General features: G+C 41.5%; 2 protein-coding genes across 2 annotated transcripts; both read left to right on the top strand.

Annotated features, from left to right (window-relative positions):
* The first annotated feature begins 6,471 nt into the window (after positions 1 to 6,471).
* On the top strand, positions 6,472 to 11,800 carry LOC116253805 (uncharacterized). Its single transcript, XM_031628750.2, has 6 exons — positions 6,472 to 6,650; positions 6,723 to 6,911; positions 9,193 to 9,322; positions 9,406 to 9,472; positions 10,196 to 11,223; positions 11,523 to 11,800. The coding sequence occupies exons 3-6, from the start codon at positions 9,200 to 9,202 to the stop codon at positions 11,568 to 11,570; spliced, it is 1,266 nt and encodes a 421-aa protein (XP_031484610.2). The 5' UTR covers positions 6,472 to 6,650; positions 6,723 to 6,911; positions 9,193 to 9,199; the 3' UTR covers positions 11,571 to 11,800.
* Positions 11,801 to 13,312: 1,512 nt separating this feature from the next.
* On the top strand, positions 13,313 to 17,308 carry LOC116254740 (cation/H(+) antiporter 15-like). Its single transcript, XM_031630288.2, has 4 exons — positions 13,313 to 13,776; positions 14,154 to 14,655; positions 14,876 to 15,354; positions 15,591 to 17,308. Exons 1-4 carry the CDS (start codon positions 13,519 to 13,521, stop codon positions 16,884 to 16,886), a joined length of 2,535 nt encoding a protein of 844 aa, XP_031486148.1. The 5' UTR covers positions 13,313 to 13,518; the 3' UTR covers positions 16,887 to 17,308.
* The last annotated feature ends 1,302 nt before the right edge of the window (positions 17,309 to 18,610 follow it).

Genomic DNA, 18,610 nt, shown 5'->3' with positions numbered 1-18,610 from the left:
TGCCTTAAATGCACACAATGCCATGACAAGGCACTTTCCATGCTTTATAGGTAATGTCATATTCCCACCATAACAAGTGGGTGGACCCAATTTTCTTTTTTTCTTTCTAAATTCCCTTTTAATTTTTCACCACAAGGTAATTTTTTCTAGGAATAGGGTTCCCATGGCACCTGTGTGAAAACCTGCCACCAACTGCGACTTGGACGATTTTGGCCCTCCACTGTAGGCTTGGACTGGACTTTTCTAGCCCTAAAACGCCTAACCCTAACCCTAAAAGCAAAACCAGCCGGCCGGAAAAGAGCTAAATTTAGCACAGAGAGTAAAAAGAGAAGTGGGCAGTGGTGGAGGAGGAAGAGAATCCTTATCCGAAGGCAGAGAGGAAAGGAAGTAACCAAAACGATTCTGCCTGTTGGTTGTGCATGGATAAGAAGACGAGCGTCGCACTCAACATCTCACTGAGGCAAAAACACAAACAGTTAACGCGCCTTAAATTGGGCACCCCTTCTAAGAGGAAACCAGCAATTAAAGCGCAAGAAGCCATTGTCACTTTCCCCGCTTTCCCTGATACTGGTCTCAAAAGCCCTGCCTCTCTCTCTCCTTTTTTTATCTCTCTCTTGTCTTTACCAAATGATGGTGCAGCTGATTTTGGGATTAGGAATGCGGCTTTGGAGACAAAGTAGCCCTCTCATCCTCTCTCTATTTTTAGTTTTTTTTTTTTTTTCTTTCTGGCCTTTCGATTTACATGATATCGCTGATATCGGCAGATGCTGATCTTATGTTGGTCGAGATTATATTGATGGGAAATAAACATGCTATAGTTGCTTTTCATTTTAAAAGTTAAAAGGTAGCATATAGAGGCAGATTTTTCTGTAAATAATTCGCCTTTCAATGCCTCCCTTTTCTTTCTCTCCATCTCTCCACATTTTGTCCTCTCTCTAGACCGTCAAGTCGAGAATTTCACGCGGTTTGGACAAAGGTTCGCTGAAACGAACAGGGCAGGCAAGAGGGGGAGAGCCAATACCGCGTGGAGATCTCGTGACATGGCAGCCTTTCTTTGTCGCGTGCTGGAAAGTAGTGGAGGGGGGGCTTTATAGCTTCTCAGCAGAAACCAACCTACCTGGTGGTGGTGGTAGCGGTGGTGGTGGTGGCAGCGGCAGTGGCCGCACATATATTGGTGGTTGTAGAAGTGGCAATGGCGGCGTTCAACTTGCCTTATGTTGCACTGAGCTGAGCTGCCGAGACTAGAGTTACACATTTGAGGAAACCGCATCTGAGCCAAGAGACTTTGTCAGGTGGTGGTGGTGGCAGCGGCAGCGGCATTGGCCGCACCGATATTGGTGGTGGCGGCGTTCAACTTGCCTGATGTTAGGCTAGAGATGAGCTGCCGAGGCTAAACCTTTATTCTTTTTCTTATATTACACATTTAAGGCGATTTTAACTCTTAACGAAAACAATCTTGCCTTGTTTCGATTAAATGGTAGGTAGACTATGAAAGGACGTGAGCTTAACTTGGTCCATAGAGATGAGCTGTAGAAGCTAAACCTTTGTTTTTTTGGTCCTTTCTTACTCATTAAGGAAACGGCGACTGAATTGAGAGAAGTTGTCACTTATTCGGCAGCATAAAACCCCAAGGGTACTCTCTCTACGTAGGGGAGCGCCGGCCATTTTAACTCTTAGGTCCCGTTTGATGTGCAAGAATTTTACTACTTATCGAGAAAACAGCAAGTTTTTGTATGGTTTTTCCTTTACAAATCAAAAAATTACTGTAGAAAATTAGATGGAACAAATAATTTTACCTGACAAAAAGTCAAACCTCATATGGTCCACCTTTTTACCATGGATTTTTTTGCATGCTAATTTTTACATTCCAAATTCCACCTTGACATCAAACGGTGTCTTAATGAAAATAATTTGATTAGTTGTTCATAATTTGATTAGTTTTGACTTTTTTTTTTTACTAATATGATAGGCAGATCATGAAAGGACGTGAGCTTAACTTGGTCGATGAAATCATAGTAGGTCCAGCTCATGACTTTGCATTAGGTTGCCTAAGGTTTTGACACAGACCGGGGCAACAAATTTAAGCTGTGCTAGAGATTTAGGTTGGGCGGCCACATTATGCAAATTTGAAGTTGAAGAAGAGCAACAGATCATTTTTATAAGTAAAATTATGTGGTGACTTATACCCCTATCTTCTTTTTAGCTTTTTGAGCTATGTAATAAAAGTACATTATCCTGCACTTTATATATATATATATATATATAACATAATTAAATGGTGATTTTGACCATTAACAGCCACTAAGCTCACTCATAAGGACAGTGCAATCTATCGTAATTGGTGGTTGGGAGAATAACAAAAAAGAAAAGGTGATGCACATTTTCGTCACTAAGTGTTAGTTCACATGTTTTTGTTTTGCATTTTTTTTCTCAATCGTCCGGTCAAAAGTTTTCATTTAGAGGAACTTATGATTGTTTGACGGGAAAATTTGAAATCAAATACCAGTAGTGCGGTAGAATCTTTTGTCCAATTCAGCATTTAGATACATAACTGGATCCATATACAGATTTAATCGGGTCTTATTTCTCTCATCCAAACACAAGAAAACGAGACCAGATTTGATTGACAGTAGTCAGAACCCGATCCAGTTACACACTACCATAAGAAACATGACCATGTAAATAATATATAATCTTAAAAGCCAATTTCATATTCGTAAGATCTTCGATCACAACTGTTGCTGACAGCCACGAAGTAAGATGGGATACTAAGCTCAAGTTAAAAGTTAGTTTCATTGAGTGAAATATATTACAGCAGTATTTTTCCTGTTCATGAGGATAAACAGATCTTGTCCAAGTGGAAAGGATAATACAAATAAGTATAAAAAAGAAAAATTCATGTCACAGCATGACTGGCTGTAAGAAAGAGAGTCTGTACCAAAGATCATAAAAGAGTGAACCATACTTTTTGAAACTCTGTGCATAAATTTCTCATGCCAATCATTTCTCTTGGCTTCGCCAGATATCAGCACCAAGCGGGGAAGAAAATGGCTTCTGCTGCTTTCTTCATTCTGCAACTCGATTTTGCAGTACCTGCAGAGATGCCTCAAATTCATCTTTGCATCAATTGCCTGGTCCAAATGCTCGAACAAAACTTTCTCTCTCTCTATACAAGAGAGACACACTCTCTCTTCGAATTATCAGTTTCCTGTAAAAACCAGATTTGGTCAAATTTGATACAATGAGAGAGAGAGAGTGAGTGTACAAATTGGCTAAGAAGAGGAAGTTTCGCAAGTATTGGGCTCAACAGGACACAATGAAAGCCCTTTAATATTGAAGGGAGCAATGAAGGTTGAAGATGGTAACTCCCAGAACAGTACATGCAAGTGGTTGATAAAGAAAAAACCTAACCCTGTCAAAATTTTCAACTAAAAGTTCAAAATCTGAATAGTTCTTCATTTCTCTAGTGGTTCACTTTAAAGGCAGCCATAGTAATGGCTGTAAATGAAAAGGATGAAATTGGTGCAACTCATCCACTGGAACATGAGAGAAGACATGAACAGTATTCAGTTGTTGATCAAGAATTCAAAACAACAAATGTTTATCTCAAAAAAATGGAAAAATATTTGAAAGAACAAGTTTTGTTCACTCCTTTGAGGCCGATTGCACCCAATTGTTTCTCTTTGCTCGTAGGGAATTTTCATTTCTAGAATTAGAAATGGGTTGTTTGATGAAAAGGGAATTGAAAGTCTACAATTTATAAACTAAAGCCTTCATATTTTGTTACCCAAAAGGAGATACAAAACATTCACGACTCAAAATTCTTTGTTCTAGGACCTAATTCCCATTTTTTTAAAAATGAGAACAATGATACTAAAAATTCTACTATGAAGGGCACCCAATTATAATTTCAAATTTTTGATAGGGACCAAAATATCATTTATTTTTTAAAAAAATTATATAAGATGCATAAAATATTTGAAAATTTATATGAAAAATTTTAAAAATAATTTGAGAGTTGGCTCCAGAGCCCTTGCCGGCCCCCCTTAGCTCCGCCCTTGTTGGGTTCTCTTTTGACTGACCTAGTCATGGGAGCATGCATGTACCCAAACCAAGGGACAAAAAGTCCTCCTCTATTGAGACAATTTGTCCCGAAAAAGGTCTAAAGTCTGGCATGACAGGGCATGATTTGGTGCTAGTGCTACCTTTTCCATACATCATTGTCTTTGGGAGCTCTTGCAAAAAATTCCACCCACTCTGTTCAAACTCCAGTGCACAAAGTTCAACCTATTCAAAGCAGGACACAAAGTTCTTCAAATTCCCCACCCTCCATTGCGATGCCATGATCAACAACTTGGTGGCGATGACATCTTCCCAGGCTCATCAATGACATCATCATTGTTTTTTCTTTTTCCTTTCTGGTAGGTCTCACCATTGATTTCCTTTCTGGTAGGTCTCACCATTGAACATATTGAAGCATAAGTTAAAGTAGACTGATGTCGGAGAATGAAGATTGGGAGAGCGAGATTTTTCATCACCTGAAAAAGAAAGAGGCCGAAGCTTCCACCCAACCCTTCATCTCATAGAGTATAGGGTCTACTTTCAGTATCTTAAAGTGTCACTTCCACCGCATTTTAACTCGTGTGAGGTGCACACATTTGAAATTATCTCATTATTATGCGTGAGACGTGCTAATGGGATCGGACTAAGTTTGAGTTTTCAAAATTTCTATGTTTCTTGATCTAATTTGTAACTTTATAGCTTTCCAGTTTGCCTCTAGGAAGCTTGGTCAGGCTACAAGTACTTGAAAATACATTTCTTTAGTTTGATTCTTATTTAGTTTGATTCTTATTAATACTATTACATTTTAAATGATAGGACACATAATCCAAGTTATAGATATATACATATGGATTCCGTATAAAGCCAGCTAACTAAGCAATCCAGCAATAAAACCTCGTGAATATAATTTTCCTGTCTAGGAAATGCGACACCCATATGAAAAATGACAAGGTTTGGAGTATTTGTTTGGGTGTCATCCAAAAATCAACCCTCACAAAGAAAATAGGAAAACAAAAGTGATGATACTTTTCAATATTATGCTTAAATGGTAGACTTCGAAAAAAAAAAGTTGCTCATCGCGCAGCCCAATAGGATTAGAATTAAATGTGGAATTTGATTTTTTTTTTTTACTGCAATACTTTGGTTGCAAATGGATGTTTTGATAGAAACTCAATATTTTGTTTCATGGTTTTGCTTTTAACAGTTTTGCAGTTATGCTTAAAATTAAATTTGGATTTTGGATTTTTTTTCGCTGCAAATCAATATTTTGATTGAAATTAAACTTTAGAAATATGTTCAGTACTCAGGGGCAGAGACAGATACGGTAACATGTGGGCAACTGCCCATACATACAAAAAAGAGTATTTACTTTTATATTGGCATCTCAAAGCATGTTTTCAAATTTACATATTTATTTTCCTTAACAATTTAAAATTTATTAGTAAAGCCTCTTAAAAATTTTTATCTCTGCCCCTACCATTGCTTCAAAAAGGTACATTCAACATCATCATTTGTATCACTATTTGAGTTTGGGTGTACTAAGTGGTAAAACCCTGCTCACTCGAAACTGATCCAAATTTAGATCAGCCAAAAAATCCATCTGACTCTATCCATTTGTACTATATCCATTTGTACTAGACCTAGGCATCGGGTCGGCCCGATAAGAGTCAAACCCCGGTCGGCCTAACGCTAAAGCCTAGCCCAATTAAAATAAAAAAATATTTTTTAAATATTTTTACCTCTACATGTTGAAAAACATATCTAAATATGAAAGTACCATTTTCAAAGTTCTGCTTTTGCCCTCTTGAGGGGATGGGTCTTCTATATAATTAGCAGGAGCATTTAGGTAATTTTCATTGAATAACACATGATCCCAACAAGGGCCATAACATGTAACATTCTTTTGTCGCAACGTACCCGTCGAATGAGTTCCTCCACACACAAGGTTCAACTTAATTAGATCTGGTAAACCAGATCCAAATCCTAATTGGACTTACACTCTAGAAAGAAATTTAAGTGTCCAAATTTGAAGTTGAGTCTGAGATGCGACATGATCTGACGAGATTGAAAGCAAAATTTGGATTTAAATTTGATCTTATAAATTCAGGTGCAAGTTGGAGTCGAAGCATCAAATCAAACCGGTTCCAAACCGTCCACATCCCGAAGAAGAACATTCTTCCGGTGAGAAAATTTTCACATCGAGATGGAGTCGCACTAATGAAAACGCGGAAAAAGGAAACCGTTAAGTTAAATAGGTTCAAACTAGAGTCTCTTTTTGTGATATATTAAAAGTTGGCGGTCTTCATTGTAAGTTCTCCGTCGCCGATGATTTTTCAAATCAAACCACGCGAATTCCCCCGCGCCATTTTCCGTTTCTTGGTACATCTCTCTCTTTCCCGCGGCCAAAAACCTCTCTCTCTCTCTCTCTCTCTCTCTGTGACTTTCCATGGCGAGCGGGATGAAGATCGAAGGGGCGATCGAAATGGCGTCTATATGCGTCTCTAGGACAACGGAGTCTTTCAGGCAAATCGAACTTTTCGCCGTCGACAGGCAACTCCGGTTGCCCGAGAAGGAGGGCACTAAATCAGGTCTCCATCTCTCTCTCTCTCTCTCTCTCTCTCTCTAAGTATCGAGTTTTAATTTAACTTCTTGCTGAATAGATCCTTTGGATGATGCCGCTAAGGGCATCGGCGATCAGACTACGGGCGAGGCTTTTGAAGCGTCCAGTGAAGAGGTGTTCTATGGCATCACTCCCTCCCAAGTCCCAACCCATACACTATATAAAGTGGTCCTACATGCTGCGTCTTCCCATTTGCAATCTCCGTCCCCACCGGCTCGTCCCCCTCAAGGTAATGGAGATCCACCAGAAGAGTGAGAAAAAACCATTCCCCCCTCCCTCTCTCTCTCCCTCCGATTACTTTGAGATCTTCTTGCGTTCTCTGTTTCTGTAATTAATCTCATTTCATTTTCTCTGTCTTATTTGATTGGAGATATAGCGAACCCGATATGTAATTCTTGATTTTACTGGTTCGGTGAACTACATTAGAGACTCAGATTATTGGTCCTTCTTCTCATCATGACCCGTAGTTGTGAATCCAATCGCAGAGCGGCTACCTTCAATATTAGGGTTAAGGTCGTGAACAAGTTAGTTAGGGTTCTAGAATTCTGAAGTTCCTGTTGGGGTTTTCGGAGTTTGAAGGCCATGAAGAGAAGAGCTAGTGATCCTCAGGCAGTATCGTGGATCTCTGTTCTTGAGAAACTCAAAACGTCTGCGCCCCTGCCTGGGCCATCGGATTAAATCTTGCCTTCATCACCGCTTATCTTTTTCTGTTTCTTTTTGAGTTCATGATAGTTTCTTGAATTGAAATTGTTAAGTTCAACTGTCGCTTCGTATCTTTGATTTCCAGTTCTCCTAAAGATTCAATAGCATATGCTTGCGTAGCCCAATTAACAAGTCATGTCTTCTTTTTAGCCTCTTGTTATTTCTTTTAAATGATTTTCTTGTGCAACTTATCTTGGTATAGATATAGGCTCGATCAGGTTTGATCATTTTTTAGCATCTTGGATGCCTCTAACTGTACATGCAGTTTCACAACTAACTATTAGGCCTACGCATCAATTCAATTAGACAGACCAAGAATTCACTTTGAGCTTAAATTCGGATCTTACCATATCAGTAGCACACTGTTTATTTAGATTAAGTAATGCTTCATAATGTCAAAGACAAACGTGTGGTACTGTCCGTGTATTAGAAATTCAGGAATTTGAAATACTTCCCTTAACAAGGTGTAAATAGTTGGTCTTCGATGAGAAAATTTTTAGATAGGAACACATATTGGTTTCTCCACCAGAAATGTTTGCAGATACATTTGCAGAGCCTGTTTGCTCATCTCATACACTGTGGCCACCTGGTGGCATTGTGTTAAGCTAGCCTAAGGAAGGCTTATTGGTGTTCTTTTTCCTGATATATGTTCCACCTAGTTGGTTAATTTTATGTCATTATTACCTTCTCACTCAATTGACTGAAATCGATGATGCAATTATTTAGTTTCAAGTTACCTAAGAAAATTGTTGGTTTCATGGTTGAAGGCCATGAGTAATGACATAGAAGCTTCGATGATTCCCTTTTTTTTTTTTCTGTAATTTAAGCTCTTGCATATAACACTTGCTTTCTTGATCAATATCCCAGATATCTTTTTTCCCCTTTCCCCCTAACTACTAAGAATTGCGCTTGTTTGTTGGATTATCTCTAGAATCCATATTTTTTCTACATACGGGATTTGACAAATGAAAAGGGCGTTGTTTTTGCTACTTTAATTTATACAAGTCCAACGTATACATTTAGGATTGAACTGATATATTTATCCTCTCTAGAGATAGTGCATATGTGAAAAATTTGTCGCACAAGTTGGATTCATTAGTTTAGATATAATAGTCAAATGATTAACTTAAATCTCATTCGTATTCATACGAATTTATGATTTCAGTCCCTTAAACCATTCAAAATAGATATAACAACAAATTAAACACAATTGATTAGCTAGAATGAATCAAATTAATGACTTAAATCTTATCCGTATTCATGTGAATTTGTGATTTCAATTCATTAAATCATTTAATCTAAATTAACAACAAGTTGAACTCATTAGATTATAGATGGATCAAATGACTGACTTAAATTTCATTCATATTCATACGAACTTAATCTTTATTTATATATATGTGGTTTGGTATCATAAGATATTAGATAGTAAGATAATGATTTAATAAAATATTACATATATGTATATAAGAAAATGCAAAGCCACGGGGGATGAAGATGTAAATTGACTGTGGTTGTAAGCTTCTAGCCACAGTTTCGATTATCTCTTTACTAACGGCATTGTACTGTGCCTTCACTTGCAATGTGTTCAAGAGGATTGGTTTAAAGTGAACAGATCCAATAATCTGCAAATCATGACGCCATACGTGTTCATAATCCACTTACTTTCATAGTCCCATCAAATAGTCGTGTGAATGTTGATGGTATATCATTCGCGATCTTGGTCCTTACAAAGAACGTGAAGTAGAGGAGGACGTAAGCACAGCATAATCTGAACTATTTGTTAATGGTTTCTGCACTACTAATAGGTGTTGCATGGCGGCTCTAGCAATCACAAAGATGGAGATATGTCGGTATTATGAATCTTCGAGCGGCTGCATGAGGGGAGAGAGGTGCTATTTTGCTCATGGGGACGGGGAACTCCGACGTCCCATAGAGGTAATTCGTCGGCAACCGGTAAAGCCATCCCTCGTTATTCATTGTTGGCAATGTTCTGAAGAGTGCAGTTTACCTTTGCTCAGGCGCACTTTCAGGAGGAACTAAAGAGAAAGATCTTCATCGGCGGACTCTCTCCTTCTGTTACTTCTGGTGACATTTTTTCCATGAAGTGGATTCTGGATGGTCCTAAACCATGTCACCGTTAAAACATGTTTCTTAAATTAGTTTCGAGTCTTTCATGCTAAAACCAGGTAACTGGCATGTCTTAGCGTCATCTTTCTGGTTATTAGTACTAAAATGCTAGGTGTATGATTACTGTCACATCATCCTCTTCTGATAGCTAGCGTAAATTCGGCAAGAGTATGGTATGTGTGTTGCTGGGGAGGGCTTCATTTAATATGAAGTGGGAAGGCTCACATAGCTAAGCCTGAACATCGAGTTTGGGTATGCCGGGTACTGGGTTACCGGCTTGATCGAGCTAGGTATCGAAAAAAACGACTCAAGCCCGAATTCGTTTCAATTAATTTTTTATTTTATTTTTTAAATAATAATATATATTATTAAAAATGTATTTTATATTTATTTTTTTTATTTTATATTTAAAAAAACTAATCAAAACCTAAGCTCGAATTTCAAGCATCGAGCTGCGCTTGACCTTAGGTTTTGAATATAAGGGCATAGGGCCGGACGGGTAGAAGGACCGGCGACCGTCCAACTTCAGCGCTGATCCACATTGACGCCATTTAATTATATGAGTGACCAGCTTCGTCACCACAACCCGGACTCCAAACTTATATTCATGGATGTCCTCACGTTCAATGACTTTGATTTTCCATGGCCTGGTGGACTGAGCAACAGATCTGCCCCTGACAGATGTTCTCGGAGAATTCTTCGAAATCCATTTTGGCCCCGTGAAGGACGCGGTAGTGATCGGAAGCCAAGCCGGAGAGAACATTCATCCTCGTGGTTTCGGCTTCGTGACGTTCAAGAACGAGGAGTCCGTGGCTGCTGCCGTCGAGATCCACTTCGTCACCATACTCGGCAAGAAAGTGGAGATCAAAGGAGCAGTACCCAAGTCCATGATCGGGATATCGTCGGCAGTGTCATCTGAAAACGCCGCCAGCCTTTGGAAGCAGCTCCAACCTCAGCCGTTCCGGCAACTCTCTGTCGGGATGGCCCTGGAAGAAGCAGACGGCAGCAGGAAGCAGTTGGTGTCGTGGGTCGACAAACTCAGGGACGGGATACCGGTGGATGCTGTCTCGAATTTGTCGAAGCACGAAACTCCATGGGTGAGGAAGTTCGTCAAGTGGCTTCCGGACTTTTTGGGAGAGGTGTATAAGAGGCTCAAGGACGGGGAGTGTTACCCGCTGTCTTCTCTCAAGGGAGATTTTAGGGCCACCTGCGGGATGGAGCTCGATCACGCGTCGCTTGGCTACCAGAAACTCAGCGACTTCGTCCGCTCGCTGACAGGAATCTGCCGCATGAAGATCGTTCCCGTCGGAAGAGGCCCCGCCACTCACATGGTTCTGCTCGAGCCGCACCACAGGCTTGATAGGGACTCGCGCACGCCCACCACTGGCTTTGAGCCGGAAGGCTGCGACTACCAATCGTATGCTGACGCTCTTTACCACGGGGTTGCCAGACATGATGCGACGTCCAGGACAAGCAAGGAGGAGACGACGAACCTTGTGACCGGAGATTGGTTCGGAGTGGCAGAAGAGAGGGGACTGCCATCGGCAAAGATGGCAGGGGCGGAGATCGCGGAGGACGAGAACGAGAGGCTCCTCACGTTTCTGAGGAGTGATGGTTCGGCTTTCACGCCGTGGCAACCTCCTGGTGACAAGTCGACGTGGGGGAGGCGCTTATCCGCGTTCAGCTGGACCTTCCGATCGTACTTCCAGGTTCGTGGAGGGTGTGTTACGTCCTTTGAAAGAATAATTACTACGTGAATAGTTAGGGAAGAACATAAGTAGATCAACCGTCGGAGCCAACTAGCCTGAGTCAAAGGCACCACCCAGCCGGTAGCTCGAAGTCAACGTGCCGTGGCATGTCATTCTGTGTTTCTAGGGTAAGACACGGGCTAGTTGGCACTTGAAACCCAATCGTTTAATTCGTTTGAAACTCGGAACTCAGGTAGTTTCTGAAGGTTGGTCGGGCCTTCCTGCTATATCTAAGAACAAATTGCTTCTCTTTTCTGCAGACTTCTCCCAGGGACTTCTTGCTGGCTAAGAAACTTGAGGTCGATTAAGGAGTAGCAATTGTGTCATGGGTGGGAGACTTTATGCGGTAGGTTCTCATTTCCTACTCTTTCTTCCATTGTTTTTTGTCTCTGCACACGCATCGCAAGGGCTCGCTGAAATGAAGGATCGACCTTCATGGACCAAAGTGGGCAAAAAAGGGGTTGCTGCAGTGAGCTTGATCAGCAGCAGGAAGGAATCAACTTCTCGATTTCCTTTTTCATTTTCCGGCGGAACTACTCTTCCCCCAGTTCTGGATGACCATACAACTGACTCTGTTCGTTGGTCTCTTTCACAATTTCAAAAATTGAATAAAAACTCCAGATTTCTTTCCCTGTTGATGAAATCTGTGCATTTAGAGCCAAACCATTTAGATTTAAGCTCCTTTTCTTATTTCGAAATGCATTTCGCCTTCCTCCAGAATATAATCGAGTCAGTGCTTGCATCGGCTTAATCTTAGGATATTGCGCAGCTACGGCCTTGTTATATTTAACTGGCCATGGTTATGTTCAATCTCCACCGCACATTAACTGGAAAACCATGAAAGCTATTTAAATTTGGCGACACAGTTGGTGCACCCCTGAATTGGGGATGTGTGGCGGGGATTGAATTAGAATGCAACATGACGATACTTAAGGTGGCCATCTTTTTAACAGTATTGAGGTTCTTTAGCATAAAAAAAGAGACTATTGCTATATTTATATCGATTACCATCTGATATACCCTTTGTGGGAGTCGAATGCATATCGAATTTGAATGGACATGATTTCTACATTTGTGCAGTTCAAAATGAATTTTTTTATAATTCAATTTTGTTTTTGATTTTTTTGAGGAAGCTATGTTACATGAAACGAAGCTTAAACCTTTTACCATTTGAGCAGCTTATTCTGGTTAAAGTCATCCCTAGTTGTAATATTCCCTTAGCTTCTAAGAGGTTGTTCTCCATAACATTGATTTAATAATACAAAAAGCCTCAGTCTGCTATGATCGGATTGGTATTGCTTAGAAACAAATATTCTTATAAATGAAGTTATCAAACTGCGTATGCTTTTATCAGGAAGTGTTGACTGCTGCTAAATCTATCTAAATAAGGAATGACCTCTTGTTTGAATCCCTTAATTGGTGTGCTCATTATGTCCAGAACCCAGCTTTTCAAGGATTTCTGTTCGCGGTGACCATTTCACTTCTCAGAAGACAGCTTCCCCGAACGTGAAACTCGTTCGATGCCCATTTCTTATGACATTGAAAACTCGTTTCACTTCTTTAAACTCGTGTTGCATGGCCTCTCTAACTTACCCGCTAAGTTGCATCCGCTTGCATGTCGTATAAAGGAATCCTTCTTCATTAACAATTCATCTTAATTTTACATAATTGCCGAAATTTCTGAACCACAAAAATTCTGATCACCACCATATGCACAAATATTTTTTAGAAAAAATTACAGAAAAGCATTTAATATTTGAGCAAATAAGTAATCATCATTCAATTTATAAATGTTAACAGATAGGAGCTTAACTTTTAAGATATCGTCAGAAAAAATTAATTTTTGATATAACATGACAAAAGTATTTTTCTTGAGAACAGAAATATCTTTTGTACGTCAAGGGAATAGGGATAACAACTTCTTTGCAATAGGTATTTTTGCTGTTTTGTGTAAAAAAAAAATTTTTTTTTGTCAGCAGGCTAACTTTTAAAAATTGGGCAATGCTTAAACTTTAAGCATTTTTTTTCCAATTTTTTCTGCTGCATCGGCCGTCCTGGTCGAGTTGACCCATTCCACTCGATGTCCTTTAGTAAGCGTCGATTCTATATTCTCGGCGAAGCAGGAAGGCAAATCAAAAACCTCTAGCGGTCTGAAAGTTTGGACTTTGGTCATGTCGTTTCCCAACCATAAAATATTGAAGAGGATCACCAGAGGCACGCCACGTTTCATGGCGTCTCTTTCTTTTGTTAGCTTGCATGGTCTACTTTTATTGTAGGAAGCATCCTCTTTGTGAGGTCCAACGGGAGAGCGAGGGAGAGATGGATGGCCATACAACTTTTGTTTGCGACAACAAGAGGTTTATCACCAGCCGAGGGGTATGGCTGGGGGACAATCCCATGGAGTTCGCCGTCCCTCTGTTGGCCTGCGAGTTGCTGGTCGTCACCCTCACCTGCCGTGCCGTGGCCTTCCTTTCCAGGCCCTTGAAGGTGGCTCGAGTTGCATCAGACATCGTGGTACGACCTCTCTCACATGCACCTTGATTTTCAGCCATCGGATCAATATGTTCAGATCACTTACAAATGAACACATGTAACCATATCCTTTATATATTATATTTGAAAAAGAAAAGAGTCGAGGCAAGGCAGAAGTAAGAGAAAATGATTAAGTAGGCTTTGAGGATGCAAAAGTTTTTGGAAATTTGGTAAGTCGAGGAATGCTCTTTTTATGACGAATTGAGCAGGTTTTCATCGTATCTATGCAGTTAAAATGTCCCGTGAAACAAATAGATAAGTTGAACAAAAGCCCCTCTGCATTACAATTGCACCATCGTCATCGTGTCCTTGTTCCTGCGAATGACGCTTTGCTGAGAACAGACACTTGGAATGTGCAGGCTTGCATTCTTCTTGGTCCCTCGGTGCTGGGGCGGATATCGCGGAGAGCCATGGATGACCTGTTCCCCAAGCATCAGCGCCTGGTAATGGAGGTGCTGGGTGACCTCGCCGTCATCTTCTGGTTCTTCCTGATGGGTATACAGGTCAACCTGTGCAAGTCGCTGAAAAGGCTGGACAAGAAGTCGATGGCAATGGCTGTGGTGAACAACGTGTCGGCGATGGCGATGGCGCACGGGTGCACCTATCTCATCAACTACCTCGTCCCCAAGAGCATGGAGTGCGAAGTGCCGCCGATCTCCATCGGCGTGTACCTGGGCATCCCGACGGTGTCCGTGCTGGCCGACACCGTGGTTCAGCATAAAGTGATGGAGACGGTGTTTGGGAAGCTGGCCCTCACCACCGGCGTCAACACTCAGCTGATGCTCATGCTCACGTTCCACTTCTTTCTTGCACCCAAGGTCCCCGGAAAGCCCCTCGTCTTTCTTTGGGTTGGCTTCTCTGGTAGGACTACCGTGTCCCTGTCTGTGTCATTGAAACTCTTCATTCACATTTGTCGACTGTTTACTGTGAAATGGACCGATTGTATCGGTGGGTAACCACTTGCAGTATCCCTTCTAACTAGAATTGAAAACGAACAGAGCGACCGTGCGAGTCCTCTTCTTAAGGTTTTCTTGCTGCGTCCTGTCAATGAATCGTATTCATTGTTCGCCTCTTCTCCCAGGCATAGCACTGGCGCTGTCCACCTTGGCCCTTTCTCGGCTTTTACTTTGGCGGATCAGGAACGAAGTGAAGGAATACTACGTCTTCATGATTCTACTGTTCGTGGTGGTGCTCTCCCTTGTTTCGGACATGCTCGGTCTCCGGATGGTCATGGGCGCCTTCCTCGCCGGTCTGGTCATGCCCAGCGGCCTGCTTGCAGAATCCTTCAACAACAAGCTGGAGGACATTGTCACCTTCCTGCTTCCCCTCATCCTCGTCTTGACTGGGCAGGGCGTCGACTTTTCCAAAATGTTCAGGCGCTCCTCAGACTGGGCTTTGGTGCTCATCCTTGTCACCACCTACGTGGGGAAGAATGTGATCGATGCTTTGACAGCTCGCTGCTTGAAGCTCACACTGCAGGAGGGCTGCCTCGTCGGAATGCTATTGACCTCCAAGGGCATCGTCGATGCCATAGTCTTGCATTGGACGACACGTCAATCGGTTAGTATAAATGCCATTATTGTGGCCGCTAATGCGGTGTGTTATGCTACTTCTCTCGGGTAGTAGTAGCTAGTCATGTTTGGGCAGAAGATGACCGAGAGAGCTATGCACTCAACCCATATCAACTTCTATCACTGGTGTCAAATTGCTAAACATTGTTTGCCTTCGATTGTCTTTCTGTTTCAACTCTAGTGCAATACGTAATGCGTCACGTCTGCTATTTTTTGAAACTTCAGGTCGACAGTGGGGGTTCCCAGATTTTCGCCATCATGGTTGTCGGCATTGTGGTGATCAACCTTATAACAAGCTTCACCGTCAGGTTTGTCGGAAAGGCTCCCAAGGCATCACACCATATGAGCTGCAGAGCGGTCCAACATCTAAGATCAGACGCTGCATTTCAAATTCTTGCGTGCATTCATGAGCACCAAATGGTTCCAACACTCATCCGCCTGCTTGAGAGCACCCGCGGCAGCCAAAAATCTCCCATCAACGTCTTCACACTCCACCTCCTCCACGCCACTGCGAGGGAATCCAACATGCTCTATCTTGATGCCTTGTCCAACAACTCTCTTTCTAACGACGATCAAAACAGACCAGTACAGTCTGCCTTCAACAACCATCAGTGGATTAATGAGAATGTAATCGTGGAACACTATGCAAGGATATCCCCGTACTCAACAATGCATGAAGATGTCATAAACGTCGCCATAGAGAAGTCGGCTGTACTCATCATCATTCCCTTCCACAAGGAAATACTGGAAACCGCAGAATCAAGCAGCAAAGCACTTAGACTCGTGAATGAGAACATCCTTGCGAACGCTCCATGCTCGGTCGCCATCCTAGCACACCGAGGCCTGATTCAAACTCGTACCAATGCATTTCGCAATGTGGCTGTCCTGTTCTTCGGTGGCCCAGATGACAGGGAGGCACTAGCTTACGCAGCTCGAATCGCAAAGCAAGAGGGTGTTAATCTCACGGTGGTGCGCTTCCTACTAACCGTAGGACAAGCGCCAACTGCCGCTTACAGCAACCATAAACACGTCAACAGCGTGGCCTCGACAGTCGATAGGGATCGGGAGAAGGTAGTAGACGATTACTGCATTGGCCTTTTCCAAATGGAAGTGGCTGGGGACAGTTCAGTGTCATACAATGAGATATTTGTCACTAATGGGGCCGAAACGATAGATGCAATACAGTCTATCAAAGACATTTATGACCTCTTTGTAGTGGGAAGGCACCATGAAAGCAGTACCGTGATGATGTCTGGAATGGAACAGTGGAACGAGTATCAAGAACTGGGTCCCATGGGAGATCTGCTGACATCGCCTGACTTTGGAACAGTGTCTGTTTTGGTGATCCAACAGCATGTCTGGAGAAAGGATATATATGACAATAACTCCAGCACACAGGAAGATAAAAAACAATTTCATGTTGTGATGAGGCAGGAATTTTCACAAGCCAAGATGACTTCTAGACAAACCACAGACCTAAGTGACCATCAGTTGAATTGGCAACTGCATTCTGGTTTCTAACACCAGGCAACTTGTGAAGAACTGAATTTTGTTATCTGTCTGGAATTTTGGTAAGATAGATAGATAATCACAGAATCACAGATACACGTTTGGATAATTTCCTGGAATGTTGCAAAATGTCAGATCAAGCTCACTATGCAGAAATTGGAAGGACAATTGTACAAAGATCCTCGTAACAAAAAAGGAAGATGGTATGATCTGTTGAAATCCCGTGGTCAAGCCAATAACAGCCTTCTTTGCCTAAGCTAAATACAGCAGGGTAAGGTCCACATGTATATTCATTACTTGTTTTAAGCACTCTGCAAGACAAGAAACAACTTATCAGGACCTTTCAATGACTGCCAACAAGACTGCATGGGGGCGTCTCTTGTGTAATAGAGAAATCTTTAAGATCATGTTTGTCTCTCTTTTTCTCTATTTTAATTAATAAAGTAATTTACGGAGGGGTGAACTTCACCTGTGTTTGGTGGGGGTTAAGGGGTGAATATAATTTTTCTTCAGAAGAGAATTTACCTGGCCCATCAAATGAGCATCCAATATAAGATAGAAAAGCTCTTGATCATGGTCCCGTGAATCAGGACCTTTTGGAACCCTCGACTAGAGGCAAAGAATCATCTACAATCAATGCCAATAGAGAATCATCTATCGTCATTGTCTCGAACATACACGGGCACATTTGCTCAGGCACCTCTAAGCCTCATTGCTTCCAGCTTTAGAGAGAATGCTTGTTGCGATCTAACCACAAATGCAGTATTTTCTTTTCGACCTGCCTTATAGTGGGGAAGCTTCAAAATTAGAATTGATCCGTTAATTATGGGTGCAAGGAACCACCTTTGCCATATGTTGGTTCAATCCATAAGGGGATATTTCTCTTCTGAACTTTGATTGCATTTGCAGAATGGCTGGCAAAGATGCCCTCGAATTCCAGGAATTTTCTTAGTCCAACGGCAGTATGAAGGTGAAAAAACATTCAGACTCGCACCCAGGTTATCTTGAAAATTATAACTTCGATTATTTCCTTCCTTCAACCCACATTCTTTTAGTTCACCCCTTCAACATGCCACACATTATAATTCTTTCTATTTTCTCAGTTTAGCAAATTATAACAGTTATATACACTATTTTCATCCATATAACGCAGTTCACTCTTTCTGCAGAAACCTCTTGAAGACAAAATGCTTCGAAAACTTTGCTATCGAAAGCGATTCTAATACTACAGAATAATTATATCACGTACCATTGGATTCTTTCGTGATTCTATTTTTAACAATCAACTAAGGGCCTTCCTTCTCATTTCTTCGGCCATTAATAGCTCTGATCAGTGGCTATCTCTCAAGTGAAAAAGAATCGGCCTTTCATCTCGAAAGCCTTGGAAGTTGGAACATACAGATTTCTAGATTACCTCGGCCATTCCACGTGGAAAAGCATGAAAACTCTCTATCTAGTACATATTTAATGAAGACCTCAATGTCATAGAGGAAGTAAAGTCAAAGCTAAGAAGATGTGCAAGGTCAAATAAGCAAAACAACAATTTTGAAGAGAAAACTTGGTACAGAATGAAAAGTATGAGAGGAGTAATGAATGAGCAAAGCGTCCAACTATGACCATTTATTGACGACTCCATTTGCACATGGATCAGGAAACCAAGATGCCAATCGCAAGTAGATCAAAATGATTAACAGTGGTTAGGCCTTGAGTTTTAACTCTTGCCACATTCTACTCGA

Source organism: Nymphaea colorata, chromosome 5 (assembly GCF_008831285.2).
Source record: "Nymphaea colorata isolate Beijing-Zhang1983 chromosome 5, ASM883128v2, whole genome shotgun sequence".
Lineage (NCBI taxonomy): Eukaryota > Viridiplantae > Streptophyta > Magnoliopsida > Nymphaeales > Nymphaeaceae > Nymphaea > Nymphaea colorata.
This window is presented reverse-complemented; position numbering and strand designations above follow the sequence as displayed.

Excerpts from the sequence above, each read along its gene's own strand:
- LOC116253805 (XM_031628750.2), top strand. The coding sequence starts at position 9,200 with ATGGCGGCTCTAGCAATCACAAAGATGGAGATATGTCGGTATTATGAA. Across the intron at positions 9,323-9,405 it reads AACTCCGACGTCCCATAGAG|GCGCACTTTCAGGAGGAACT; the intron begins GTAATTCGTCGG and ends ACCTTTGCTCAG. Across the intron at positions 11,224-11,522 it reads CCTTCCGATCGTACTTCCAG|ACTTCTCCCAGGGACTTCTT; the intron begins GTTCGTGGAGGG and ends TCTTTTCTGCAG.
- LOC116254740 (XM_031630288.2), top strand. The coding sequence starts at position 13,519 with ATGGTCTACTTTTATTGTAGGAAGCATCCTCTTTGTGAGGTCCAACGG. Across the intron at positions 14,656-14,875 it reads TCTTTGGGTTGGCTTCTCTG|GCATAGCACTGGCGCTGTCC; the intron begins GTAGGACTACCG and ends CTCTTCTCCCAG. Across the intron at positions 15,355-15,590 it reads ATTGGACGACACGTCAATCG|GTCGACAGTGGGGGTTCCCA; the intron begins GTTAGTATAAAT and ends TTGAAACTTCAG.